The sequence below is a fragment of the Sinohyriopsis cumingii genome, chromosome 9 (genome assembly GCF_028554795.1).
Source record: "Sinohyriopsis cumingii isolate HCF-2022 chromosome 9, ASM2855479v2, whole genome shotgun sequence".
Classification (NCBI taxonomy): Eukaryota; Metazoa; Mollusca; class Bivalvia; order Unionida; family Unionidae; genus Sinohyriopsis; species Sinohyriopsis cumingii.
In genome coordinates this window covers 57,218,669-57,240,438 of record NC_142969.1, presented here as the reverse complement: position 1 = coordinate 57,240,438, position 21,770 = coordinate 57,218,669, and the positions used below count along the sequence as shown (strand labels likewise).

The window sequence follows — 21,770 nt, the reverse complement described above, 5'->3', positions numbered from 1 at the left end:
AGAGAGAAGCGAGGCAATTGCTAGTACCGTTGTTGTTGTTTTTTTATTGAATCCGTATTTGGCATGGCTTGGTCTGGTTTCGAACCCGCGACCTCTCGCATCCGAGGCGGACGCTCTAACCACTTAGGCATCATTGATGTCCTTTTCAACCGTTTGACATCCTTTCGACAAGGCTAACCTGTTCTTATATATTTATGTGCATATGAGGGAACTATTTCATATAAACTCTTATTCGAATTTTGATAAAAGCCCATTTCTACTTTTCAGAGGTAGAATGCTCATTTTATTGTTCAAATTGTTATGTTCGTGAATAATAAAAGTGTTTTCTTGCAGAAAATAATCGCACTTTTATGCTTTGTATTCTAATGTGGCAGTCCTAAAGTCATTTTAGTTTGTGTTGTCTTTGTCATTCCTTCCTTCCTTCAGATCACGCACATGTACAACTCAGTATTTAGTTCTAGCAATGCAAATCCTGCCGAACAGGTATTATCCTCGCTCAAATCGCGCCTGCGTGTTTTACCTACAATCCTGTTTGCTGTTAAGAAAAAAGGGCTGTTCATACTTTCTCGTTGTGCCATGAAATGAGGAATTTATTATTTGTACAGGCATGTCACTTTAAGTTTCACTACTAATTCTTAAAAGGACAGTAACATTTTCCTAATTCGTATTCCTGTTTAATATCGTATTTTGTTAAGTTTTAAGCGACGAAATATATTACTGTGGATAAGAAAGGCAGAACCTCCATGTTATATAGTCCAATGACTTAAAAATCCTTCTCAATCATTTTTTTGTTAAATATTTAATGCATCGTTCAACTGCATCTTAAATTGTAAGTAAATAAAGTTTTGTAAGGCAGTTTGCCGTTTGCTTTCGAGAATAATGGATTGTTCGTCCTTTCCCTCATTGTGCCGTGAAAATGACAAATTTTCATATTTCTACAATTCAGTAAAGTCATATAACCGTATGATTTGCTTTCCGTCTCCTTTGAAGCCTTCTTGGAACTCCCAGTGAGAATACAAGGAAAACGGAGCCATTATCGACTTTTTTTCATATGATATGCTTTGGTAGTTGCTAACGGGATACAACGCCCGAGGGATCCGCCGGTAAATTCAAAGCATACATCGTGTCTGCATCACCACCTGTCACACGTGTTTGAGTCATCTGTAAACATCCGAAATCCCGAGGTCACCGGAGATCATTCTGCCAGTACAGACGGACACTCAGTACCTTTGGCAAAAATATTCTCACCGGAATTTTCTGCGATATGTGCATAATTCAAACCCTGATTCGCAGATATTCTTGATTTTAAAAGAACCTCTTCTGGATTTTTTTTCTCTTCTCGGCGATGGACATGGGCATATTTTGAATTCGGATTGTAATATTTGTGTTTCGTATTTTTTTTTTTTTTTTGGGGGGGGGGGGAATGTAGTTTCCATCAGTATTGTTTTCACTATCAAATTTGCTGAAAATTTTTTCTGCTTCTTCTTCTGTCAACTAGTAGTATATTTCTATTTTTTAAATTCAACTTTACATGACTTGGGTTTTGATCGAGTATTTGCATTGATACTGACAACCAATCACTACGTGAACTAATCCACGTGCTTGCATAACACTACGCGTCGCAGTTTAACTGCATATGGTTATGAACAGCCATAAAAAGCTATTAAAAATTATGGCACAAAAATCGAACTTTTTTTTTTTTTTTTTTTTGTCGCCGTCATTTACAAAGACTCGTATCATCGTTTACAATCGAACTATCAGTTGTACATTATATTATTTTATAGGACCGCTCCGGTGGCCTAGTGGTTAGAGCGTCTGCCTCTGATGCTGAAGGTCGCGGGTTCTAACCCGGTCGAGTCATACAAAAGTCTGTTTTATTCAAAAATGATACTAACAGCTGCCTCGCTAGGCGCTCAGCAGTTAGAGGTTAGAGTTAGGACTGGCCGGCCTGGTGTCAGGATAATGTGACTGGGGTGGATAATGCTATGTCTGCGGCATGCTGCCCCAGTGATAGACATCACTATAAACTGCCACACTGCAGACATCGTAGCGATATGACTGAAATTTTAAATTGTAAGCAACGATACGAGCCCCAGTGGTTTATACAGTCTCCCGACACCATGCAACAGTCTAGGATGTGCGACCTCCAGCATCAGAGGCAGACGCTCTAACCACTAGGCCATAGTGAATAACAAATCGCAAGCGGAAATGTACATTTACAAACATCGAAACGAGGTTCGAATGAACTTTATTGGTATGGTATAATCGCTCTTTTAGGCCAGCTCGCGAGATCAAACGCCGAATATTGAAAACGCGCAACTGGAAGCTGAAAGTTACGGAAATGAAAGCTAACCGGAAACTTGCTTGTTCAAGGGGCAGGGACCAGTTTTTAAGTACAAATTTAATGCTGCAATTAGCAGCCTAGTATGAAAAATCTATACATATATTAAAACAAAGCATAAGAAAATTATCCACTTGACCAAACAAGTCAATGGTAATTCATAGCAGAATAAATTTATGCACCCCAACACAAACTGATACCTGGAATTTTCATGTCCGAAGGTCATTTTTGACACCACGTGACGCTCACAGTGCAAACATAAACCCATTTCCCAGATGACAATTCTACAAAACAGCATGTTGAAAATAGTTGTCATCCAAGATTCTGAGACATCCTACTTGTCCCAAACCCATGTTTTTTCTTCTTTTTTTCTTCTTCTTCTAGCTGACTATTGGTATTTCACTATCAGCATACTGCAGAGTAACTATGGAAGGTGTACATGCCTGACATCAATTTCAAGAACAACACAAGCCCGAAACACCTAGTTCACAAATATATCCACATCTTTAAATAGTAAACAATAATAGCTGAGAATGTCGCATCACAGCCTTAAGTTCAGAAATTTGCCAGGGGCCAATTTACAAAACTGGACCCTGCCACCTCAAAAATGAGCCCCGTGTGCATACGGATATTTGCTTAAATGCAATCATTACAAGAGCAGGTTAGTCCTCACTTATCGTATCTGGGACACGATCGAACTGTTAGTAATGGCGCAATTACTTTGCAAATAAAGCATTCTTCGGTATCCTTCGGGGGTGGGATATAGGTGTATTGGTATTGGTTGGATGTGGCAATAAATATAAATAAAAAAAAACGTATCACATATTTTAAGCATATGTACATTACTAAAACTGGACCGGTCTCTCCTAGACGCATAAAAAAGAAGCACGAATTCATGTTTGCGGGTTATTTCTTTGTTTTTGTTTTTCTTTACCAGAATATCCTTGTGTGCATGTATACTGATTGATTGGTAAACAAAATATAATTCTGGAAACAACTGTGGTTACCTGGAAAATCCGTGTAAACGCCTTAAATTGAAATGATTTACAAAACGTTTTATTTCAGTTTTAATGATTTGATAATTAATGGACTTACCGTTCGCTGTTTTCATCATATGGCCAGTCGTGTATGTTTACCTACTCAACACGAGGAAGTCACAACCACTGTCTTGTATGTCTACCTACTTTACATAAAAAACTCGCTACCATTGTTTTCATAGGAGAAGGTGTCAATTTCCAAAAGTTGTTGAATTCCGTCACGGATTACGGAGACATTGATTTTAGAATTGTAACGTATTTTGTCATTATGGCGAAAAAGGCAAAACAATGCCTTCTGTTTTCTATTAATTTGTGTTTTTGTTGGAATGTTTCCAGTTTTCGATAATGCAAGTTAAGAAATGTTATTGCTTTAAGTCCATTGTCCCTTGAATGTAAATTCATTATGAACTTTGCTCACTGATGGCAGTCAGTTACATTTCCATCGTGAACAAAAGCAAATACAAATAATATTTTAGCTATTAAATACGTATAATGACGCTAATCTCTTACTATGGAAAACTGATAAATTACCATTATCGATTTTGTCGAATAGTGTTGCATGATATCATTAGACCTAAATGTTCAAGCGATACATTTTAAACGTTTAATTTTCTCCAGTGATGCCAATGTATATTCTTTGTCCCAAGTCCTGAATGCAATGACACGTACAAGATTACCCCAACACTAGAGGTAACATTGCAAAGATATTTCAAGGACGAGCATTGCTTCCCAAAACTTTATTCAATTACACGTGTTCTTTTTATAGTTTTCTTCTCTGATGTTTTGTCAATCATATTTCGATAGTAAAGAAAAACGTATTCATCTTCTCTTTCCTATAATCGATCTAAGAGGGTAACAAAATAATGTAATCATTATCTATACGGTAAAAATGGCACCTTTCATTAGTCTCAGAAAGCTATATTTTTAAATATTATCCGGAATTTAGTAGTACAAATATGGAGGACGCACCGGTTTTCACGTTGAAACGAGCGTTGGCTTAACGCTTAATTTGCTTGGACATGCGCGTTATAGAATCAGCGTATTGAAAGGTAAACAACGAAGAGCAATCTCCACAATTGTGTGAAAGTCTTAATGTTAATGAATAGAGTTTCGTCTTCCATATCAAATAAGGTTTTAAAAATCTGTTTCGTAGTAAAGAGAAATTGTAACGCAAGGTAATCTCGCAAAATTCTGTCTTGATCGCAGTTTTCAAGCAACATCAGTAGCTCTGTCGGCAGGTGCAAGTCTTTTATCAATGTATCTCTTTTTACTATCGCCGATAGTATCGGCTGAGTGTTTTGCATGAGACTGCGTTCGCAATAACGGGTATATAGGACGCCAGAACATTTATAATAATAAGCAAACGGGTTCAATAAGAAGGGAAGTAGCAGGAGACTTGGAAAAAATAGAAGGGAAGGGGCACAGGTACTCGACGCGAGCTTGATGTTGAGAAAAAGACAATACAAAAACTAATCTGAAGGAAAAAAAACTTACAGAATGACAAAAATACCTTAGATTACCCACATGACCCGTTCTGACATAAAAGACGCTCTCTGTCATACTATATAAGAGAGAAGGTCTGTAACTTATAAATCCTTGGTTCCACCCATGACCGTCGATTTCCTTCTGTTATTTCCATCTTTAAAGGCACATGACCATACTCTATGGCTTGTTTTACCCCTGATATCTATTTTTATTTTGTTCATCAAGCCATCACTGACTTTTCTGTGTTATACCAAACAGATGTTGCCAGCTCCATAATGTGAGAATTTTGCCTGTGGGGACAATGTTGTGCTCATGTGACAAACAGTGACTTGTAGCTCGACCTATGCACACATCATGCAATTTTAATGATTTTGCCTATCCAGTGGGGGGGGGGGGTATGCACCAATGGGCTTGTACATGAATGAATATGGTAATTCTTCTTCTTGTAAAAGAATATAGCAACCATATACATCTGAAGAATTTTTAAAATGGAAATCTAAATGAACATTTGCAAAATAGAAACTAGTGCAACTGCATTTGCTCACCACTGCAAATTTCCACTTTTCTAGAGCATTTTCCAACCCGTCCTCCTCTATACCCCCTACCCTAGCCAATACCCCACAACTCATATTCAATTCTTAATGAATTTATGTAGTCAAACAGTTATTAGAAAAATTTCGCTTATTATTCTCTGTTGGCAAGTGTAATTATTAGAAGGAATATTATAAATTAATATAATTTGTATGAAATGTTAGTAAATTTATTTAATGTTCTGTTTTCTTGTTGTTTTTGCCTTATCCAGTATAATTTGATCGGACCATAACAATAATTGATCATTAGTGGGTTGCTGTAACAGTAACCTCTCCCTTTTGAATAGTTAATTATTTTGTATATGCATTATAGCATTTAGATTTTGTATCTATGCACCAGTAACTATGTATTTATTTAGCCTTGAAAGTGTAAATGCCTAACTCATTAAAATATGATCCCAGTATGATAACAATGAACCACAATTGATTTAGTGCAATGCTTGCAATTAGGCTAGTGAGCATATTTACATAATGGTGCCACCACATGTTCATTGAAGATTTGAACTTGGGCTGTATGAAGTATATCCCTTGGATTTAAGCTTCAGAAATAATGCTTCTAAAATTATAATACTGTAAAAACATTTGTTGTTTGCTTTAATGTAAAGACCTTGAACCCCATTTACACAGCTGTGCTAATTGAGCTAATATTGTGGAGTAAAAGGCAATCAACACATCAAAGAAAATATTCCATCAACCATGGCTGTTTTCAGGGTTTTAACGATTAATTGTCCTCCATTTATTAACAAAGGAGAAACCAGAACAACAACTTTCCATTGTGTGCAAAATTTATGATTTTGTTCAGCCAAAACATAAAACTAATGGTAATCTTAGTCAATGATGGTCTTAGTTGATCTCTTTTCAGACTTTTAGCCATTATTCTTTCATGGTTATGAAATGGTTATGTGAATATATGCTGATTATGAACCTTGTATGGTTCAACGTCTACCTTTTCATAAAGATTACCTTAATTTATGGGATCACTTGTATCAGTGAAAAGGAGTAACACGTGAGCATGTGGCTGAATGCAAATGAAACAGTTATGTATGTTTAGCTGATCTGGAAGAATGTGATTTGGTAGAAACAGTACACAAAGCAAAATCTGTATATAGTATTTTTTGGAATAAAGAAGAATATAAATGACGCTAAGCATGATTTGCACTGTGTAAGTACTGTACATTCTAATAGTACTATTAGAACAGATTGGAAACCATCCCTTGAATTAAGATTCTTTCTTTGCCTTTATTTAATTTCACGTTGGAGAAATCAGAAAATATGCACTTGCAAAATAAAAACAAAAACAATCATGGTAGTTTATAACAGATTATTGACATGGTTATTGAAAGAGCTGGTAACTGCAGATTTTGTTTTGACAATAATTTATTTTTCATGTCCTAAGATTTACAGCCATTATGATAGTCAACGCAAGAATTCAAAATTTTCAAGTTTAGACCTCTGCCTGCAGATAAGCAGACCCCCTTCTTTCAAGCTTTTAGTATTTTCTAAAGTATTCAGCTTATACATGAGTATATACCAGGGATCGTCCTGGGCTTTGCCAATGTCGCAAATTGCGATTTTTTTTCCTTATTGGCGACAAAAATATCCCATCTGGCGATTTTTTTGGCGACATACTTTTTGGTTATTTAATTTGTACATACAATCAATGATTTGGACTGGATAAATTAAAAGACAGAACGAAAGGAAGCCACAAACTTGACTAAGCAATGCATTGGAATCAATCTGTTACACAAACGATCCTTTGTTCTTATTGACAACCCCATCTTTACAGTGCATTGTTACATTATAATCTGCTTATGCTGACATCTGGTCTGAGTACTGTATGCTGCGATACAGTCAATCATGCTACCGCACTATACCTACAACTGACCGACTTCTGAAGACGCGAATAGAACAGATACAATTAATTGTATGGCTAATCCTTCTGGGTTTTTTTTTATACATATACCAATACAATAGTTTTGCTGAACCTTCATAGAAAACTGATAAGCTTTGAAGTACCGACTACTGTGTATAAATACAAAGCAAATGGAAAAAATCTAAATCACAATTACATCTGTCGCCAGTGCGGCACTCATTGATCTTTCCCTTTTGCCATCAGTCCTGATTTTACGGCTGCAGAGACTTAAACTCCGCAACAAGAAATAGCAAAAAAGAACAGTTTTGCATAATTAATAATAATTATTTATTTCTCAAAATACAGGAGTGAAAGAATCCCTAAATTGGGTGTGAATTTATGCTTATATATATACGGTCCAATATTGCCAGGTGTTGACTCGTGTAAGTTTCATTCGTGGGAATGGAGATCCTATTTTTCTTGTCGAGAAAATTTATACAGCATTCAGTGATCATTCTTGGGATTTAGGAAGCAATTCGCTACAAGCTTTATGAAGCTAGCCATGGGGGGTGGGGCTGCTGAGAGACTACTGGTGTCACCTGTCAGCAATGAGGACTGTGAACGTGGATTCAGTAAGATGAACCTCATAAAAACTGACATCAGAAATAAGCTCTGCATCTCATCTCTCGAGAATTTAATGAGAATCAGCATGTACAGATGTGAAAAATTAGACTTTGAAACTGCATTCAACAAGTGGGCAGCCCTGAAATCGCGACGGATCTTCATGTAACATTTTGTTAATGCTTGTTGTAATTAAAGTATTAACTAATCCATCTTTTGTAATTTTCATTTCCTGTTACATTAATAGACTAAATTAACACTTGGAAAAATGTACACTACTTTTTTTGGTGACACTTTTTGAAAATTGGCGACAAAATATTGAGGTTGGCGATTTTTTTGGCGACAGCTTTTTAAAAGCCAGGACCATCCCTGATATACTGTAGTACAATTTCTATTATTTTTAAAATTACAGCCAAAACAATGCTTGTTTTATCTGATAAATTACAAGTACAGATGTTTCCCTTGTCTCTTAAGCACAACAAAATAAAATTCCAAATGGCACACAAAAAAATAATTGATGCATCGTAAAAGGTACACAGTAAAACGGCATCTATTCCATTTATGACCATGTGGTCTGTGTTTTGACTTTTCTGGCAAGTCTTCTAATCTGTTAGTAGCTACATGATTAGTTTTATGACCGTGTCCTACTGCACATTTCTGATTGATTCAGATGTCTTTGATTGGAGTTCAGAGCAAGCCAGACCATGCCAGTAGAACAAAATTCATTTGCATGCTTAATTCTAAAGTTTGTAAACCTAAGGTGTTACCAGTTAAATGTCTGATACAAATGTTAGCATCAAGAGGCTCTGAGAAGCAACTCTGTATGCATCTTCACAGATAGCCACTCTTCAGTTCTGGAAAACAAAGAATGTCTTCCAAGGTACCAAAATATTGGACTGAAGGACACACGGTACTAATTGTATGGAAAAAATGGGAACTAGTCTGGAAATGGGTGAACATAAAATAGAGTATATATGGGTTTAGCTGGCCAGGATTGGTTAATAGTGTGTTCCGTTTTAGGAAAGAGAATCTTTTGAGAGCTTATCCTGCCATAGTTGTAAGTGGAAAAAATAGACTTTGTTTTATTAATGGAATTTCAGTCCTTTAACTGTCTTGAGTTTGGAACACTCGTTACTAAAATTAGCACCTGATTCATTGGTGCGGAATTTAAAGCACATGTTTCAAACACATGCATGTCCAGAAAATGCAGTGGCTCATGTCCTTTTCTCTACACAGAATCTGATATTACGATGTCATCTATACTGATAAATATAGGTTTGATAATGAGCATTCAGAAATTTTAAGTTATTATGGGTTGTCCAACAAATGGGCCACAGTCTAGAATCAGACTCACCAACCTTTCATAAACTGTGCAGACTGGTAGAGGGAATCTTGGCCCAAGATTATAAACAGTGAAATGTGGCTGCTTGCAAAAAAAAGGTGGGATACTCCTGATGTAGACTGTAATAAGTGTCTGTGGAAATGGGAAGGAAAACTCTTCTGCGGTACATGCCCCATCTCCACCAAGTGCTAAGTCTATACCATATGTTCATCAGTCTTAGCTTTTGCTCTGCACAAGTAACAGTGTATCTGTTAAGTCCTGTGGGATTTCTAAGGAAATAATAGCCATTCTCTTGCAAAGTTGATATTATTATATTTATCTGTCTTTAAGAATTTGTGGCTTGAGGTTTTACATGTATCACACCTTTGTTAAGGTCTCTTCTGCACACACAGTAGTTGTGTATATTCTTACTACATCTCTGTCATTATTTCTGGTCCTGGTAACAGTTTGGAAAACTACACCTAACAACTAGAGAAGGTCAGTATGACTTGAATTTGATGCTTTATTAAGATAGTGTTTTGCTGAGTACCATCAAGATGTTTGCATGCAAAATATGTGGTCATGAGCAACAACTTCAGTTCTCATGTTCATGACTTTAACATGAACAGTATTCAAGAAATTAACTTAGTTCAGATTTGAACAAACTCACTGAAGTATGAAAAGGCTACCTTTATTAAGACTACTGGTAACCAACAATTGTAAGTAACATGTTTTAAAAAGACCATCACAAAACAACAACAACAACAAATCCAACCGGAACAATACATCCATGATAGAAGACGTTCTGGAATTACGGTTGAATCTTAGTTACATAAAGCTGTTGGGAATTGTCCATAGATAATGGGGGAATTGGGGATCTATCGTTTCTCCACAGAATTTCAGTGTTCAGTTAAATTTTAATTGCAGGTTGCTGTGGAATAAACATTTGAATGACTTGCCAGCGTTGATGCAGACATATCATAATCTTGCTTCAAGTCATGTTAGACCTTCACAAAATCAAGGCGGATTTTGCTAATCTTGTTCTTCAAGTACAGCCATGGACCCTGACCCAGTTCGTTATGTGGCTAGATCTGAAGATTGCAGAATTCAAGGTTCATGGATACATGGCACTAGGTAACTTTTACTTAAAAACAGAAAATGATCCCAGGGTTTTAAGTTTAATTTTTTTCAGCAATTTTATTTGTTTCATGGACTTCCAGTTTGTAGTCATATACTTTCAGTTTTCATGTCTCTGTTGTGTATACCGGACTCAAAGGTTTTAGAGTTTTGACGTCACGGAAGCCCATCTTAAGAGTCATATTGCATATAATAATAATAATAATAATAATAATGACTTTGTATAGCGCCTGATCTTTAGAAGCTCTAAGATCAGATAAAAAAGATATAATGATATGATTACAAAAACAAACACCATAAAATTAGAAAACATAAAAACATGCTGAGAATATTTAAGGTAGGAAACATTATTAGGTCTTTAAGTTTGTTCTTGCAGTTGAAATAAGTGAGTTTTGAGAGCACTCTTGAATGTGATCACTGTCTTTGTGTCTAAGTTCACTGGGCAATTCATTCCACGTTGCTGGGACCTGGTATGCAAAAGAACGCTGTCCATATGACTTTCAAAGTGGGAATAATAAGTATACGATTGTCAGAAGAGGAGCGTAAGTATCTTGCTGGTGTGTACACATGGGTGAGGTCGGATAGGTATGTTGGACTAGAATCCGACAGTGAAACGTAGCACAGAGAACAAATTTTGTGTTTGATTCTGGATCGAATGGATAGCCAGTGCAGGGTACAGAGCAGCAGGGAGGTGTGCTCTGATTGTGGTACTTTAAGTATGATCCGAGCAGCTGTGTTTTGAAGTTTCTGGAGCAGATATTGAGATGAACCAGACAGAATTGAGTTCCAATAGTCCAGTCTTGAAAGTACTAATGAACACACAAGTGTTTTAGTGGCATCAACTGAAAGATATTTGCGAATTGAGCTGATGCGTCTCAGCTCAAGATATGCAGCCTTGCACATGTTTATGACATGTTGGTGCAATGTGAGATTACTGTCCAGAGTAACACCTAGGTTTTGTACTGATTGTGTGAATTTAATGTTGGTGTTGCTGATATTTATTGTTTGAGGTAAAGGATGTGAATGAGAAAGTCTTTGTGTTGTGATCAGGTTGGCCTCAGTTTTATCATCATTCATCTGCAGCTTGTTACATGTCATCCCTGATTTCACATCAGAAATGCACCTCTCTACACCTTGGATGGTAGCATCAACTTCAGTTGGGTGGCTAGATTTGTATATTTGGGTGTCATCAGCGTACAATTGGTGAGACACTGGGTGATGATCTATGACATTTGAGAGCGACTGAGTGTACATAATGAAGAGAACAGGTCCAGGAACAGACCCCTGTGGAACACCACAACATAGATCAACTGGGCTGGAGTGTATTCCATTTGCAGATACAATTTGTGTCCTGTTGACCAAGTAGGACTTGAACCACAGTAAGGCTGTATCATGAATGCCAAATACATGCTGGAGACAGTGAAGTAATGTATCATGGTCTATTGTGTCAAATGCTGCAGACAAATCGAGGAGGGTGAGGACTGTAATCTTTCCGCTATCCAAAGCTGAGAGAATGTCATTAACTACTTTTAGAAGAGTAGTTTCAGTACTGTGGCAAGGGCGATATGCAGATTGTACATTGCTAAAAAGACTGTTTGAATTCAGATGAGATACAAGCTGGGATAGAACAACCTTTTCTAAGATTTTTTGATATGAATGGGAGATTAGAAACTGGGCAGTAGTTCTTTAAATCATTATGGTCTAGTGTTGGTTTCTTCACCAAAGGCTTTACAATGGCAGTTTTGAAAAATGATGGGAATTCCCCGGATGAGAGAGAGGTATTAATAACACCAGTTAGTGAAGGCAATACTGGATCTAAGCACTCAGGCAGCAGTGATGTTGGAATTGGATCAAGTTCAAATGACTTTGGTGCACTCTTCATCAGGATTTTACATACAAAATCCATAGAGACAGGTTTTAATGCTGTTAATGGTTGCCGCTCAAATTCTGTATCCCAACTGTATGGTGACAACGAGTCAATTGAAATTGTGGTTTCAAGCTTATCTCTAATGGTTTGTACTTTGTCACGGAAGAAATTTGCAAACATGTCTGGAAGATCGATTGGAGAGAAGGTAGTTGGAAGTGGTGTAGATTTGTTCCTTGACATTAGCTTGTTAGTAATCTTGAAGAGCTCTTTGCAGCTGGAACTTTCTATGATCTTAGTAGTATAGTGGGCTGATTTCGCTGCATGGACTATATTTGTGACATTCTTCTTAGCAGCTTCATAGATTTTCTTATGAATAGTGAGTCTGGTGGAAAGCCAAAGCCTCTCAGCTTTACGGCATATGGAAGAATCCTTTCTGAAAATTGTACAATAATTGTGCTTGATCAGTTTCAAACTACAGGGGATTTAATTTCATTTAGTCTTTCCATTTCAGTAAAACTATGTTCCTTACCTTTGCAAATGTACAAAAAAAAGATATTTATCAGCTACAATCACGAGGCAGTTTTATAAATATTTGTTCAGATTAAAGATTCTAAAGGAAGAGATGGAATGGAAATATCCTTGAAATGAGTTCCACTTTAGGTCACAAAGAATAAAGTATACTAAATATTTTCATTGGTCTTTGTTCATTTGAAATGCTAGAGGCATTGTCTACCAATGAAGAATGCTGGTGATACACATAATTTGAAAGTGCACAAAGTTTCATGCAATGCTTACAGATCCAAGTCTGATAATTTAGAAGTGAACTGGCTTTTTAAAAAGTAAATGGCAATGATACTGGCTCGGGCTTACATTCATGACAATAAATGGCAAGTTAAAATAGAATAGTATCTTCTTGGCTGGAACTCTCAGTTGATTTAGATATGTACCAAAACTTATTTTTAAAACTGGTGGTATTTTGGATTTTGTGAACACTTGAAATGATTTATCAGTTCCTATAATAATTAAACTTTTGAAAGTCAGTGATAATTTTGGTTGTATAATGGAGTTATTTCTGATATTAAGAACTTTTTTCTCTTTTCCTTCAGATCAGAGCAAAAGGACAATCCCAAGATGGTTAGAAGATGAAATTTTTGATCCATCTCCCCCTAATGCTCCAAATGGCCCACCATGTAGATGCAGAAATGTAGCAAATGGAAGTAACTCGAATGACTATGAATCTCAGCGACAAAATACAAATCAGTTTGAAATATCTGCTTCAGTTTTGCAAAGGAATGTGAGTGATTCTGTGTCCAAAATTAGACCTGAAAATGACCTACTGTCCAGAAATCTTTATGATAGTAGTGATTTTCTACGGTTACATCAAAGCTGTTCTAATGCCAGTGAGGGAAAAGGTAGCAATAGGGTTATGAATGAGTGTATTGAAATAAGAGACGACAAAGATGAAAGGGTTACAGCTGCTTCCACTGGAAGAACAGTAAGGTGTACTAACTCAGATGATAATTTTACAGTAGTTAAAGGTAGAGGAACAGTTGATATCAGTAGACGGAAGCAAAGTAGGACCAGTAGAACAGATCAGACTCTTGCTGACTCTGTGAGGAGATCAGGCAGTATTCATCAGAATTATGAGACGGACAGTCCTGAATGCTTAGCGATACCAAGTTCTGTTAGTTCTAACTCAGTTCCATCACAGTCTCCAACTGCAAGCAGATTTGGCAGTGTAACAGGACCCAGATTTCCGGATAGATTTGTACCTGACAGAATTACACCTATTCTCATGGTTAATAATGTTCATCAACCAAAAGTAACCTCCCCTGACACTCAGAACTCTGGAAATGATGTCATTTCCATTGATCTGTCAGCATCGCATGATACATTACAGACTGATAACATTGTCACATCTGATGCTTCTCCACTTAATTTAACAGCAGGTAGGTCATCATCTAAACAAAGGATGAGTTCTACACAATCTATGGAGACAAGTTCGTTGGTGTCGGGGGTGGGATCTCTTTCACCGGGTCCAGGAAGTTTGGTGTCAGTGGTTGGATTGTCCACATCATCTGGAAGTTCAGTGGTTTCAACAAGCAGACCAGTTGATTCATTTGATTTAGAGGAAGTCGATATGAAGCCAGATGTCAATTTTCTACAGGAATGCCTAAAGTCTGTTGCCCAACAACAGCATATTCCGCTGCCAGAAAACTTTGAAGGTAATTTTTAAAAATATTTGGAGAAACATTCACATAGTTCACATAAGATATTTGCCTCAATATCTGATCTCATTTTGAAGTTTGTTGTCTTTGACGGTGAAGTTAGAAAATGCAAAGGCTGAGTGATAATATACCCTCTTGGCTCTAAAATATAATGGTCATGCTACCAGGTAAAGTGGGCGAGTAAGTCACCTAAAAAATGAAAACTCTGTCTTTTACTGTTAGGAAAGGGAAAACAACTTTGCCCTTTGACTTTTTAGATGTACGGTCATTCAGACTATATCTCTTGAGATGCTCCCTCGCCATAGCTAGTTATTCCAGCGTTGCGTTATAGCTCAAGGTGAAATGTACATGTAGCTAACAAGCCATCAAGTAGCTAGTTTTTGTATCAATTACACTGACAAACAAACTCTTGCACATCCACCGGCATGCGGTTTGGTAGCTGATTGACCATTAACCCTTTCCAGAGTAAGCTAAAGCAGACATGTGTTAATATATGTCTCTGGTTATTGCAACTGTCACTAGCTAATTTTTCATTTGATGATAAAAGCACAAATTTGTGTTTCAAAACTTAAGCAGTAGTATGTACGTAGCAATTAGTGTTTTAAGAATAGAATGTGATCTGAAGATTGTAACTGTGGCATGTGCATTATATTCTTCATAAAAACAGTTTGAAACTGTAAGTGAACCTGATGGGGGAAATAATAATGGATGACATTGTGTCTAGGAAGTACCAGTGGTCTTATTAGGATTTTAAAACTAGGAATCCAGAGCTCATATTTTGGGGAAAACAAGAGTCCCAATTGCAGAAATTGCAGTCCCCTACCAGAAGTGGATAAATTTCCAGATGAGTAGAACCAGTGGTTGCCACTGAGTTTAATTTTCTATCTTCTTTACACCACTGACATGTAACTCTTGTTTGTCCATTGGAGTGAGAGTGAATTATGTCAGGCCAAGGAAAGGTCTTATTCCAAGCACTAAGCTAGGCATCACACATAGTGTTCCATGTGAAATATCAGTTCTGGCAACTTCTAGCACTCTGATGAATCTCATTATAATCTACTTCAATTTGCCCCAAAATACTTGTCTAAATTTGCAAACAGCATTTTGTCCAACTCTCAACATGTCTTTTTCTTCGAGGTGACATGCACTACTTATTCAGCTACACTTGGAAATGAACACAATAATGAAAGCTAAAATTGTTCATTTGATGTACTCTTATACACAGTCCATCACTGGGTCTTTCTGCCTCTGAATTCAGTCATTGTAAATATCAGCACATTTTCCCACCACTCTGCAGCTAGTCACATCTTTGAACTTGCCACCAAGCTGTTGGGACATGTTCTTCAAATGTACTCTTACAATGACAACATGTACATCTGGGGGTCTTTCAGCCACTGAATTTTCTCATTGTAAATATCAGCACAGCTAAAATGATCAATTGATCAACACATTTTCCCACTCAGCAGGTGGTTGAAGCAAGACTGGCAAACCTTTGAATTTGCCATCCAGCATATGTGCGTGTATGGAGGACTCCTGTATAAGTGATTTTCTGCATTCCAGATTTACGATTCTGTTAGATTGTCTATTTTCATAAACATTTGGCCAGATATATTAAGGAATATATATATATACAGTGTGACCCTACTATAACACAGTAGTTGGGCGCCATAGAACCCGACTATGTTATAAACTGAACCGTGTTATAAGCAACCACGTTAGTTAGCTGAAGAAAATGATGCATATGCCACAAAAAAATTGGGGGGGGGGTAATAAATGTGGGCGGGAAAATATGTGCTTCATCGGCACAGTTACCATATTGAATGAGAAATACACCTGTAGTGAAAACAGAAGGCATATATTATATTTTACTTTATTTAGAGAACCACAAATTGGTACATATACATATATACTGTTTATATATACATGTCTAATGTATAGCATGAATAGTGTATCAACACTGTGTACTCACCCGTGAATCTCTTCACATACATTGAGTACACAATACAGGTAATTCCATCGAAAATATCCACACACAGAGATTTAAAATATTCAGTACTTTTGTCACAGGTCATGTTGGTATGAACTCGGTGGAAATACATAGCACAATCACCTGTTGAATAACGAAGCACATGATTTGCTTTTCAGTATGTCCAGAGTCAGTAAAAGTTAGTTTGCATTTTAAGCCGCCACTGGTAGTGTTCGTAAGGATAAACTTTTGTCGCTTCAAAAAGTAAACTGCATGGCACCGTTAACATGTTCCAGTCACATTGGAAAATACAAAAATCCATCAATTTCCATGGGTTTTGTTTAAGTTTGATACTGACTTCTTTGTTTATATTGAAGATCGTAGTTTGCTTTTTGTTTTATGAAGGGTGCTTTGGAGAACCAAACAAATGCCCGTTTCTTATTATGGCGGCAACATCAAATAATTGTATTGCATGATTGAGACAGATTTTTTTCTTCCATTTGCTAAGTATATTTCCATAATAATTGGTGCTTCAAAGGTAATCTGTTTCCTTTGAAATTTCAACAAACTATTTTATCTGGATACATTTTAAAAAGGAATTGGCCATCGTTTGGTCTCTTCTAGCTACTGTTCCTCCCTGGTTTTGTTTTTACATTTGTGGTATTGGAGTGATGATATCTTCTATGCATGCATTAGAAATTTAACAAAGGGTCAAAGACAGGTGTTCTGGTCTGATGACAGAGATTATTACAGAAAATGTGTTTCTGAATAATTTAATTCTGGGTAAAAAGAAGAGGAATTTTACTTTCCATCTACATACAAATGTCAGTCTGTGTAAATATATTAATTACTAATGAGCAGCTAAAAATCTGACAAAGATAGATTACAAGATAATGCCTCGTCTGATTGATCTCCGTTACCAGAAATGTGAACTACAAAAGCGGAAATCTCACAACATACAGTTCTCTTACTAGATGTCAAGCGGGGTCACACTGTATATATATATATATATATATATATATATATATATATATATATATATATATATATATCTTGCTTTGCCTCTACTTCTCTATTCTGATCTCACCTTTCCCTGTTCTGTCCAAACGGTGAAGTCACCTCCCAAAACTTCAGGTCTAACTTGACCTCTGATATTTCCAAGTCATCTTTTTAATGCACATACATTTGTGCTAAAAATGCATTTTAAATAAAGTTTTTTGCTGGGCACCTTGTTTTAATAAAGAATAAAAGATAATTTTCTCAAAGAATAATGGATTCATTGTGATATAACATCTTATACACTTCTGGTATATTGTTTGTATGAACTTGCAAAGAATAAATCTTGTGCCTGTGTATTGTTAGGTTTTCAAGGTTTTTAATATTGTAAATTTAGAAATTATGAGAAGAAATTACAGTATTGTAAAATTTGTTGTAGTTACTTAACTGTATGTAATATGTCTGTATACAAAATGCCAGTGTAGAAAGTAAATACAGATAAAGCTTATTCAGGTTTATCCTTGTAACTTGAGAGAACTCTGATTTTTTTTGTGATAGGTGGCCAGAATATCAGCTTGCAACATTCCAGTCCAACAGAGGTTAGCCCAGCTATTTATTCCAGAGAGGATGAGAACAATGCCCATTTCACTGCATCATCTGATCGGGAACAAACTGAGTCTAGGCCTCATGTGTCTAACAAATCAAGGATATCATTACCAAATTTTGATGATCCTTATTTAAAGAATCTTCTTGAAACGGGGAATGCAAAAGTCATCTGGTCCAAGCTGGTGGGGATTTGTGCAAGTCATTTGTTGGCTCAGTGCAATGGGCAGCCATCTTGTGCAGATTATCAAGCATTTAGCAAGGCCCTATATCAGAAATATCCATCCATTGCAATGGACAGAGGTCCAAATCCGTGGGTAAGTTTTGAGCATTCATCCATCACAATGAAAATAGGTCCAACTCCCTGGGTAAGTTTGAACATTCATCCATTGCAGTGGAGAGAAGTCCAAATCCCTGGGTTAGTTTTGAGCATTCATCCGTCACAATGGACAGAGGTCCAAATCCCTGGGTAACTTTTGAGCATTCATCCATTGCAATGGACAGAAGTCCGAATCCCTGGGCGAGTTTTGAGCATTCATCCATTTATTAAGAACAGACAGTACATTTACTTAAAAAAGTTAAACATCTTATTATCTCAGTGAAATATGCCTGAAAGTTATTATTGTGGTGTATGTACATTTTTCAGGTTGAAGAAATTTCATTATGCAGAGAACACCCATTGAGCATGGATGAGCAAAAATTTCTGTCCATTGTGTGCAGAAGTAGAGAATCTGAAAATAAAGACTTGTTCATTCCTTTATATGTAATAAAAGTAGGGTATAGTAAAGGTATTGTTCTGCTAGATGATTTTGAAATTTTAAAACATGTACTTAGTTAAGCTTTAAGGTGCAGAAGTATTTCAGCTGGCTGTTTTGTGTTAGCCATCTAAGACTGGCATTAGGAATTGGCTGTTTGTGTTAGCAATCTGAGACCAGTATTAGGTGTTGGCTGTTTTGTGTTAGCCATCTAGGACCGGTGTTGGGTGTTGGCTGCTTTGTGTTAGCCATCTAAGACTGGTATTATGCATGATTATTTTGTGATAGCCATCTGAGACCAGTATTAGGCATTGACTTTTTTGTGCTAACCAACTAAAACCAGTATTAGGCATTGGTTATTTTGTGTTGGCCATATAAGACCGGTAGTAGGTATTGGCTGTTATGTCTTGGACATTATATTTTTAATGCTACCACCACATCTAAGGTGGTGGTAAGTAGTGTTACTCATGTCTTTTTGTCCTGTCATGCCATTTCCTATCCTATCTTTGTCAGTAATTTATTTTTTGTACAAAACATTTTGAAGGTCCCATGGAAAGAGACCATTTTTTATGATGATATAGCCGATGTTTAAATGGGAATTTTGGCCTTCGATTGCATCATATTGGCTGGGGTATCCATGTCATATGGACACATTTTTGGTTGAATTCTGCTCTTTCTTTATAGGTGGAAAAAAATTCTTAGCCTAAAGGATATCATTTCACAATTAATTATAATGCTTGAGCTGATTTAGACACTTTTATACAGATGTACACATTAGATATACGATTGAAAATTTATTTAAAAAATATAACATTTTTACACATAATTTTTTTCTCATCAGAGTGTGTTCAAGAAGGCATTATCTCAGAAGATACGGCACACACGATTCAAAATGAGACGAGGGTTTAGCATTCGAGACAATAACATGAGGGCCTCATATTTACTCAGTAACCGCTACCAGAATGGGAGATTTGGATCATCAAGGGGAAGAAGAGCAGTGCCGTTTACTTGACCATCAATTTAGATACACTTGGATGAAAACTTTGATGGAATGGTTTAGAAAAATCTGAAATTTTCCATTTGCCCAGAAAAGATGAGCCATTAAAAATCATGAAAATATGGAATGTGTTCTTGTTCTGTATAAAATTCAGGGCAATATTTTACTCAACGAGTGAAGTTTTCAACATTTCCAGGGCTGATTGACAAAGGACTTTAAAGTCTCCAGAATTTGGTGCCTTGCAAGAACTGAGATCAAGGAACTGAAGAACTTGTTAAATGTGGTAGAAATGTATTATGATGTCTGAAGTTGTTGTGAAATATTGTTTTGGTAAATAATGATGTCAGCAAGCAAGTTAACGTAGTTTTGGGTCATGAAAGTAAGGAACAGAAACAGCATTAAACTACGAAAAAAAATATGTCATCAGAGAAAATTAAATGCTTTTTAATCCTTTGTTTAACTATAGGTATTCGCCAATTTGCAAGATTTTGACATGCAAGAAATTTGCATTAATGCAACTTCATAAAAAAAAGTTTTTGAAATAAAGTTTAGTGAAAACTATCTAAAACAAAACATTTAGGATCCATAAGTGGCTAAAAGGCAGTGAAACCATAATTTTTGAGTTATATGATTTTAAGTTATCCGACCACTTTTGGGAATGCAGCTATCACAATCTCGTAACTTTATGATTTGGAATTTATGTGTAGATTCTTAGAACCTTTATAAACTTTGCCTCTTGTGAAAGAGATGAGGTGCAGATCTTAAGGTGCATAATAAATATTGCATCAGAAGATGGATGTTATCGCTACTCCTTAAATTACTTGGAAGATTGCCTTGACACATTGTCTAATGGTCCTAAATGAAAATAGTGCTTCTCGAACATCCAGTATGATAGATGCAGTAGCCATCTTGAAAATCGTATTGCTTTTCACAAAAAGGCTTCTTTTGAGGCCTAGTTGGTCCTTAATGAAAATGGTCTGGCACAGTGGTCATTTTGAAAATGGTCTGGCACAGTGGTCATTTTGAAAATCTTGTCACTATTCCTTCTGATTGGATAGTCACATCAGTATGAGGTTTTCATTAAAAGACTTTTTATGATGTCTAGTTGATCTTACATGAAAACGATACTGATCCGACATCAAATATAGGCTGCTATGTAGAAGATCTTCTTAGGACTACTCGTAAATGGAGTTTTTACACGACTTTTTGTGATAGTTACAGCTAGTTCTAGATGAAAATGATGCTGATCTGACATCCAATATGACCACCACTGATTTGAAAATTTTGTTCAGCAGATGGTTGCTTATGACTGTTTGGATTATAAAATTGATTCATGCACGACAGTTTTGGCTGTAAATGGTGGTTATTCATAACAGATGTCTAGACAGGCGTTACTGTACCACCATGTAGCTTATATATGTAAAGCAATGATTTCTGTAATCCCCAATCTTTGCGTCAGTTGTCATGTAGATGAGAATGAGGGGAATATTTTTTTTTTAGCAAAAATTCTGATCTGGTATCTAATTGTTCAGGTTTTCTTGGTTGTGCAAAACATGACCTGAAACACAATAATAATAACTTTTTTAGTATTATAAAGTGTAAAGAAAAAAAGTACAGTGATAAGTCATTTCTGTTTCAAGTGCTGAAACTGTTGTCCAGTAATTGGATAACTTAGGTTTTATTTATTAGTGTATTATATGAACAACATTTTGAATGATAATGGCAGAAAAGTAGTGAATGAAAACAAATACTGTAAAATAAATTCCAGTTTTAGATAAAAGATTATTATTGTATGAATTTTGTATTTTCATTATTATTATGCATATACACTTGGAATGCATTATAGCTGTATGGTGACGGATGGCTTAGCTTCAGGATAATTTTAAATTTAATCAAGGTCACATAGCGAATGGTTTGGTTTGTTAGTCTGAATGGCACTTTTTCCGCATTATTGGCAATGTCTTGCAAAGGAAA

The 21,770-nt window shown here is 36.2% G+C and overlaps 3 protein-coding genes across 4 annotated transcripts in view; 1 reads left to right on the top strand and 2 right to left on the bottom strand.

The window, feature by feature from the left end:
- LOC149791878 (uncharacterized) overlaps positions 1-3,502 on the bottom strand; it is a 36,011-nt gene extending 32,509 nt beyond the window's left edge. The window contains exon 1 of the mRNA XM_089970373.1: positions 3,437-3,502. The gene's annotated coding sequence lies outside the window, so the exon portion shown is untranslated. The remainder of the gene's footprint in view (positions 1-3,436) is intronic.
- Positions 1-21,770, bottom strand: part of LOC149791874 (serine/threonine-protein kinase DCLK3-like) — a 427,773-nt gene that overhangs the window by 221,155 nt on the left and 184,848 nt on the right. The gene's annotated exons all lie outside the window — the stretch shown is intronic.
- LOC149791877 (uncharacterized) lies at positions 4,394-19,919 on the top strand. 2 transcript variants are annotated; one of them, XM_089970372.1, is made up of 5 exons: positions 4,394-4,427; positions 10,175-10,381; positions 13,358-14,476; positions 18,000-18,361; positions 19,641-19,919. In XM_089970372.1, the coding sequence occupies exons 2-5, from the start codon at positions 10,246-10,248 to the stop codon at positions 19,809-19,811; spliced, it is 1,788 nt and encodes a 595-aa protein (XP_089826498.1). In that variant the 5' UTR covers positions 4,394-4,427; positions 10,175-10,245; the 3' UTR covers positions 19,812-19,919. The 2 variants fall into 2 exon arrangements, with proteins under 2 accessions (XP_089826498.1, XP_089826497.1); XM_089970371.1 differs by having other exon boundaries at positions 4,421-4,553.